Source organism: Leishmania martiniquensis, chromosome 25 (assembly GCF_017916325.1).
Source record: "Leishmania martiniquensis isolate LSCM1 chromosome 25, whole genome shotgun sequence".
NCBI lineage: Eukaryota > Euglenozoa > Kinetoplastea > Trypanosomatida > Trypanosomatidae > Leishmania > Leishmania martiniquensis.
The window spans coordinates 206587-215000 of NC_090160.1; the positions used below are offsets into that span (position 1 = coordinate 206587).

General features: G+C 61.7%; 2 protein-coding genes across 2 annotated transcripts; both read right to left on the minus strand.

The window, feature by feature from the left end:
• Positions 1–578: 578 nt before the first annotated feature.
• LSCM1_05258 (uncharacterized protein) lies at positions 579–1799 on the minus strand (the record flags this gene model as incomplete). The annotated part of the gene is made up of 1 exon (XM_067322730.1): positions 579–1799. The coding sequence occupies one exon, from the start codon at positions 1797–1799 to the stop codon at positions 579–581; it is 1221 nt and encodes a 406-aa protein (XP_067178095.1).
• A 1704-nt stretch (positions 1800–3503) lies between these two features.
• Positions 3504–7925, minus strand: LSCM1_05259 (uncharacterized protein; the record flags this gene model as incomplete). Its single annotated transcript, XM_067322731.1, has 1 exon — positions 3504–7925. The coding sequence occupies one exon, from the start codon at positions 7923–7925 to the stop codon at positions 3504–3506; it is 4422 nt and encodes a 1473-aa protein (XP_067178096.1).
• Positions 7926–8414: the final 489 nt, after the last annotated feature.

Below are 8414 nucleotides of genomic sequence, written 5' to 3' on the forward strand. Positions count from 1 at the left end.
AAAAGAGCGAGAAATTTACATGGGCAGTGATGCCGAAGGTACCAGAGAAAGCAAAGGGAGAGCACACACGGCACCTACGCGAGTGCCTCTGAGCGAGAAAGTGTATTATCGGGAGAGACGAAAGGAAAAAGGGAGCAGACAAGAAAAAAAGAACAAAGGGGAAAGGGGAGGGCTCTAACGGGCAAATACATCACCCTCAGCCGCGTTCATCCTCACCGTCCCATCCACTCCCTCGACCCCTCTCCCCCTCTCCTCCACCCCCCCTCTCTACGAAATTCGCCTTGCGTCTGAGAGAGCGACAGATGTCCATGCGCCTCTGTCCCAAATGTACATGCGCACCATTCGCGGTGCATGCGAAAGAGGGTTGGAGGAAGGGAGGGATAGACACCGGGTATGTGCGTGCGCGCGGGGGGGCGTACAAGCAGTCGCTGCGCTCTCCTGCATGGCAACGTGACCCCGGCAAGTTGCTGCCATGATGACGAGCAGGTGCGTGTAGCTCCCGGTCATCCGACCTCCGCAAAGCGCTCCGTCCGCACAGCCTTCATCTCGCGCCGCATCGAGGGGAGAAAGAGGAAGTGCTACGCAAACTGGTAGTGATGCGCATTCATGCGACTATCCTTCAGCACCACGCCAGGCCCGTACCAGTCGGCCGGCACTGACTCTAAAGGCGGCTTCGGCTTCGTCAGCTGCGGCAGATCCTCTTCAATGACGTGGAAGGTGCGCCCGAAGTGATACTGATATTCAGGTAAGTGGCCACCGTAGCCAGCAGCGTGGCGCATGTACAGGGGCCGTGCATCCACCTCTTCGCGGCCGTGTATCCACTCATCTCGGCGATCCTTGTCCGCTTCGTAGCGCTCAAACTTGCGCGGCACGGTGGAGCCCTCGTGGCGAATGCTAAAGAGTGCGGTGCCGTCAATGCCGGAGCCCGCCACCAGAGAAGCTGCGCCTCCGCTGCAAAAAGGCGGTGCTGGCACCAGCTCCAAGCCAGCGGCGACAGAGTTGCACCGCGCCCGCAGCATCGCCTCTAGGCAAGGGTGTTGCTGGAGGATGAGTACGATGAAGGCCATTACGTCGTCGCACGGCACCGCAGCCGCTTCGGTGTAGACGGCCGGTGTGAAGGTTGCCTGCACCGCAGCTTGCGCAAATTCCAGAGTAGACAGCTGGGCTTCTGCTGTTTGCGCATCCATCACGCTCTTTTCCTCGCAGGAAAGCTCGGCAAGAAAGATGGCAGAGAGAACCTCTCGTGCACTGTCCATCGTCACAGCCCCGCACGGGTGCGGAAGCTTGGCAAACAAGGTCGACAGAAGCACCTCTGACACGGACTGCACCAGAGACGATGGGGCATGTCGGCACGGATGCAGCGCCGCCAGAAGATCGTCCGCCAGCACAGAGCCCACCGGGTCACTATAGGCCTGGAGGATTGCCGCACAGTTATCCGAGGTAAGGAGGACGCCAGATTGAGCGAAGACCACCTTCAGCCCCTCAGGGTTGATTTGGCGGTGCGGAGACTGTTGTGCTAGCGCAAAGCAGGAGGAAGAGGAGCAGGAAAACCCCGTCGGGCCTGTCGCTGCAGCAGACGCCGCACCAGCTCGTATCCGCAGCGGCGGCCCTTGGCGAACACTGGTAGAAGACGACGCCACAGCGCGCTCGCACTCCTTCGCGTATGCCTGCCGGAACTCGACGTACCCAGCAAAGCCACCACGCAGAAGGCAATGCGTAATGCTCGACAGCAGCGGCTCACACGCCTCCCGCGCGAGGGCCACCTCCGTGGCGGTCAACGCAGCGTGTCGAATCGGCATCGCAGAGGCGCGGTGCGTACGAGAAAGAGCGAAGAAATGTTTTTTCGTTTTTTTTTTCGCCTTAGGAGTGTGAATGGCGAGGTGCACGATTGCCTCGCCGCGTGAATCTAGACGACGGCAACGGTTGGAGGAAGAGGGGCAGGAGAAAGAGCGGCAACTGCAGCTGCGATAGTAATGTGCACGCGCAGCGAAACGTCGACGGCAGCACGGAAATGCGGGGGCGGCAGGTACCGCCACAGAAGCAGAAGGAGGACCACGAAAGGCGGAGGCAGTAGAGGGTGGGGAAGAGGACAGAAGCGGGAAAAGCAGCACCGCCAGAGGAAAGCATCGCGAGTGGGCTACTGTGGATGTTCGAGGGAGTTCAACGCAGAGAAAAAGCAGCACGCTGCCGGCAGGTTGGTGGCATCCGAAGAGGGAATGTGAAGAAAGGGGAGAGGGAGAGCCACGTTACGATCTCCTCCTCCACCCCCCCGTTGCCTCTTACGCAACAGCTAAATTATGGGCGGCTGCCCTGTTTCGGGTGCATGCAGTAAAGTCACACCGGTGCAAAGCGAAGACGTGATGCATGCGCACGTGCATGCTTACGCCTCAGAGCCAGGCACGCTCACTGTCGCACGCAGACGCCGTCCGAAAAGCGCACGCCAGATGCACATGCGACGAGGACGACAACCGCGGCGGGCGGGCGGGCGGGCATGCGGGGTGTGAACTTCGCACCCCCTTCCTCCGTCCCTCCGTCGAGGGAAGGGATGGGGGCTCCCCCCTGCCATGCAGCAGTTGGCAGAGCGACTCTGCCAGCCGCAATCCCGCACGAGGGCCTCTGGTGACAATGGCGGCCGCGTTCGCGTGTGTGGCATTCTGCGTGACTGCAGCTGGTGCGCCAGCGGCGTTGCGTCACCGGCCGTTTGCGGCTGGCTGCTGGCGATTCGAGGCCCTCTACGCCGCGCACTTGGCCAAGCGCGGAAGGCATGCGAGCGTGAAGACACAAAAGATTCTGCTGTCGACGTGAACCGTTGCCTTCAGGGATACCAAGCCGCACTATTCCTTTCCCCTGCTCTTTTCTCCCTCGAGGTGAGCACCGTATGTTCGATGGCGCATTGATGGACGCTGTAGCGTGCAGCGGTCTTTCAACGTTCCTGAGGTGAGCTCTGGTCGAAGGTGGGGGCGAAAGAGGGCAGCACCTTTTGCGCCCAGCGGTGTTGCCCACCTCCGGCTGCTTCAGTGAACGGAAAAGCCCGACGAAGTCCGCCAATGGTCTGCAGAGGCAGAGATGGAGGAAGACAGGAACGTCAAAGGAGAGGAAAGCGTTCGCTTGAGGGGAAGGGGGGCAACGGAGGCGAAGGCGCCTATCATGTCGCTCACGGCAGCCCAGCCCGCGTGGAGTCCACACCGTGCCCCAATATGCGCATCAGCAGGCATGCGCTGCAGCGCATTTCTTCCATACAACGAGATCGAGAAGAAGACCAACTGGCGCGAGTTCAGCCCGCACCTCTCTCCCCCTCTTTCCATCGGCCTTTGCACTTGAAGATGAGCCGTCATTGCCCACTGCAGCGGCTCCACTCACCGGATTTCTTTGGGTGCGCCTGGTACAGCGAAGCTCAGGGTAGAAAAATAAAAAAACAGCGCACCGGCAAGCTGTGCTGCTACAGGCGCCCATCACCCATCCGACCAGCGCGAAGGGATAGTACGTGACGACAGGAGGGGCAGCTACAGCTGCAGGAACAAGAGCTCGCCACCGAACGTCATGAGAGGACGTAAGGGATGGGCCACACAGCTGCCGGGCAAAATCGGCAGGCCTGAGGAATGTCCTCCCTGCTGCTGCTGTGGCCAGGCCGCCTCCTCGGCAGCGTCGATCACTGTCAGTGGGCGCTCGTTCAATATGAGACCTTTCGTGTTAAAGGCGCCGTACGTGTTATTCTGAAAGGCCAAACCCACCAGCCCAGTGTGGATGCCGACAGAGCAGCGTGTGATACGGGGAGCCGGCGGAGGAGCGGGGACAGGAGTGGAGCTAGTCGTGGGTGACGACGACATCGAAGCAGCCGCGGCATCGGTGCAAATACCGCCAGCGTCGAGGGACGCTCGCTCAAACGCACCGCAGCCGTAGTAGATATCGTGATGGGTTACAGAGAGCTGCGGCTCACTCAGCTTGCGCGAGTCGAAGAGAAAGAAGGCGCTGCGGGTGGCCGCGGCAATGAAGAAGCCGTGGTTGGTCGCCACGGGCCCAGCGCCCACGACCACTTCCATGGGCGCTGTTACTGCCGCACCTGGAGCACGGCAGCTCATCATGCCCACCGCGCCCATCTGCTCCTGTCGCTGACGGTCATCGTAGTAGCGGACAACGCCGTCTGAGAAACCTGCCAGCAGCGCACGCTGCGTCGTGTGTGTCTCAAGGCTTGTCAGAACGGGGTTGCCCGACACGCTCAGTCGCTGCACCACCTGCTCCTCGGCGAGCGACACCATGTGGATCGCCGTGCCGCCATCGTTCGCGATGGGGCCGCCGTAGAAAAGCACCGCTGCACTGCTTCGATACGTCGACTTAAGGTCCAGCCAGCGGTTCGCCGGCGGCGGCGGGCAGGCAGAGAAGACAGCGGCCTCGGCAGGCACTGAATTGGGGTCCCAACACCCCTTCATTAGCGTGAAGCCACCCCGTTTGTCGACCAGCAGCAGACCCGATTGCTCCGAAAGATCGTTGACGATGTGCACATCATGCAGCGGTCCGGACAGCCGCACAGGAAAGCTGTGCAGCTCCTGCTGCGAGTTGTAGTTGTCGTACGAGATGTACGATATCCGCTGGTCCTTCGTTGCGACCACCATAGAAGCCTCGAGAGCGCGAAAGGCAGTGCAAACAACCGTATCCGGGCGCACAGCGGTGCGCAGCACCAGGTGCCGCTCCGCCTCAGTATTCTTGCGGGACGCCGACAACGATGCCCCGGAGGCGGCACCGTTGCCGCTTGTGCTCAGATGCCCATTGTGGTCTTGAGAGAGCACCGGGCTGCTCCCGGCGGACACGTAGCGGCGGTGGGGCTCTAGCTTGCGGTCCCGCATGTCAAGCACTAACTGCCTCATGATGTCGGTGTTCCACGTGGCGCGCGTGCGGTCGGCCTCGGACCAATACTCGGCCGACTCGGCAGAGGCAACGCGCGACATCGTGCGCAGCGCCTCTGAGGCGAAGCGCTGTGACTGCGGAGGGGCGCCCGTGGCAAGGTGGCGCAGCGCCTTGCTCACAAGCGCCCCGTCGCAGTTCGCGTAGAGCATGCACAACACCAGCGCCGCGTCGTGTAACAAGCCCTCCATCAGCTGCAGGGCGGCTGGCGAGAGCTTGCTGGCCTCCACCTCACGCGTCGGCGGCAGCGGATCATCCGCTGTGAGGAAGGAGGTCTCGAAGACAACCGTGTCGTCGAAGAGTGAGCTAACAGTCGGGCGGGCGGTGTTGAGCTGCGACTTGACACCAACCTCAGCCTCCTCCAGCGCCCACCGGCTGCCCTGCTGACCTACCTCAAGCACGTACTCGGTAATTTTCTCGCGGTGCGCGGGGGACATGACGCCGCGGTAGGCATGCAGCACCTGACAACAGAAGAATATGAGCTCCTCGCGCACGTTCATGCTTGCGTCGAAGACGTACCCACGCAGCTTGATGAGCAAGGACTTCTCCATGTGCAGCCGACGCACCTGCTGCTCTTGGGGCAGCAGATCGACTCGCACGCCAGTGATGCTGGCGAGCAGGGTAACGCAAGAGCTGCGCACAACCGGCGAGCGGTCTTGTAGCAGTCGCGTGAAGAGGTCCAAACGCGAGGCACACTCCTTTGACGCGAACTTCTTCGCGTGCCGCAGCCCGAGGAAAAGGCGCGACAGCACTAGGCACGCCCAAGACCGCAGCTCCGCGTTCGTCGAGGACAAGCACGGAAAGGCGGCGTTGAGGAGACGGTTGTTCCATGACAAGATGCACTGCCGCTCGCCACGCTGCAGAAACTGGCACAGGACATAGCAGGACATGCTCTTACATCGGGAAAGATTCACGTCTTTCATAAGGAAGTAGACGGTGTGGCCTGGATGGACGAGATGGTTCGCGACGCTCGTGAGCTTTGCCGCGGCCAGACCCGACTGCGCTGGCTGCTGCTGCGGCGGCGGCGGCGGTGGTGGCGCCTCGGTACATGGCGAGCGTATCGGCTGCATGGGTTGATACGGTTGTTCGACCGCCTCGGCGGTGCCGTCGAGGCTCGCAGTGCTCGCCCACGTATGCGTGCGGGGCTGAAACTCAGCGCGCTTCTGCCGCGGTGCCGCGGTGGTGTTCGTCGGCGAGAAGCTTGATCTGGACATCTGCGGCGACTCTGACCGCGCATAGTTCACCATCTGGCCGTACTCGACGTACTCGATCAGCGTGGACGCCTCCTCGAGCTTGAGCAAGCTCGTGAAGTACTTCTCGCACTGGCACCTCTGCATCTCGTTGCACCCCTCCACCGGGTCGGCACGGATCACCTGCATCCACAAGACCGTCACAATCAGGAAGACCTCGGGCGCTTGTGTGATGAGCTTGCTCATGTACGGCAGTATGCCGCACAGGATCGCGCGCTTGCCGGCGGTGCGGCCCGAGTCCAGGTACTTGGCGAGCAACGTGAACGCCCGCACGCGGTAAAGCACCTGGGTAAGCGCGAGGAGCACGCACGGCAACTGCTCCGGCACCTCCGCCATATCGCCAGACTCCACCCACACCTCGAAGGCCGTGAGCTGGTCATCAAAGAAGGTCGACGGCTCATAGGCGGCAGGGGCCTCGTCTGTTGCAGCGAGCAAGCGCGGCAGCTGGCTTACGCACTTGTCCACTGTGTACTCCCAAAGCTCCCACATGGGATGTAGGTGCGCCTCCTCGGAGAGGGCTGGGAATGTCATGGGGGTACACCCAGACTCCCGTAGCAGTCGGTCGGCTAAGATGCAGTTGCGGAAGATGCCTTTGACGGAGGTGCCTTGACGGAACAGCTGGTGGAAGTGCGCTGGCGGCAAGGTGCACCACGCGATCGTGTCTGTCACGGCGTTGAGAATCCAGTTGAGCTCGCCGCGCGGCGACTTTCGGTCGTTGTAGTCACCAGGAATGTTCCGAATCATGTCCGCCGTCACGTGTGGCAGCAGCACCGCGTGGCAGGAGAAGCCGATGTACCACTCCAGCGCCATCCGCAGCGGTGTCGTCAAGCACGACGTCAGCAGATCCGCTGGCAGGGCAGGGCTCAGTGGGAGAGTCTCGCCGGGACTGCAGGCGCAAATAAAGAGGTCATGCGGCCGCTTCTCTTGCAGCCGGTCTCTGCCCCAGCGCTGCAAAAGGCAGCCGGCAGAGTTGCAGTCGAAGATGTAAATGGCCGGAGTGTCGACCAGCTCCGCGATCTCGGTGATGTTGAGCGGGACGTAGTGCGTCCGCTCTTTATCAAACACCCACACCTCCCCAAGCTCGGTTGCACGCGGCATGCCGTGGCCGTTGTAATGAATTAAGATGCGGCCGTCCCGGGCCATACGGCGACTCTTCACAAAAGCCGACTTGGCCACCTCCAGGCTCGCCTCCACAACGCGCGTGACGCCCACGTCGTCACGCAGCACACTTCGGTACTGCCGCTCGAGCGCCTCTGCGATACTATCGCTGCCGCCGCCCGCGCCACTGCCGCGGCTGCTGCGATAGGCACTCTGAGCGACGTGCGCCACCATCGGGTCTATCCAGCACTCCATCTTCGCGCACGGCTCCACACGGGGAAAGCCAGGCGGGTCACTGCCGATATGAAGGTACATGAGCAGCATGGCCTGTGTAATACGCGCTCGGTAGCGCCCGGCACCCCCCACCAACGTGACGTCCCCCGATGTGCCAATCCCGCTACTTGCCTCGTCCATGGCATCATCGTTGACCAGCGACGGAAGGTTGCAGGGTGCGAACGCCGCCACGCGCTCGCTGATGAGCTCATCAAGAGCTGTAGATGAGTGAGGCTCGTGCGTGTGGCTGCTTGGCGCAGCGACGGGGACAGGGACAGGGGTCGAGTTGGCTGCACCTGATGAGGCAGCAGCGGTACCCGGGGCGGCGGCAGCACCGACTTGGCCTAGAGCCACCGCAGCAGCGGGGCCACGTCGCTGATCTGCATGACGCCGCCGATGCAGCATTGTCTTCCGCAAACCTCGTGCAAACACCGTAGCTACGTTCACACGGGCAGCAGTGCGGCGCGGATTTCGAAGCGCAGAACACTTTGTTTCGCCTCTTCTTGAGCGCCTCTGTGTGGTTAGGGTCGGGCTGCAGAGAGGGAATGGTGGGGAGAGGGGGGAGGGTATTTCTTCTCGTGTAGCGGTTGTGAAAGGGAAGATGACAACGCGAATACACGGCAGACGGCTGCAACAGAGAATCTTGCGCGGAACTCTTTGATATTTTCTTTTAAATGGGCGTGCGTCGGTTGTGGCACTGAATTTGCCTCATTCGTGGCGGCCACGGACGCAGAGGCAGACAGACAGACACACACACAGGCACACAAGCACTCTCACACACACAGGCAAGCACACACCCCACGCACGAAGCGAAGCGGCACGTACAAAAACAGCACAGCACAAAAGGAAAGCGAAAAGAGAGTGCGCGTGCCGTCCCGCACTCACTCGCCAGCA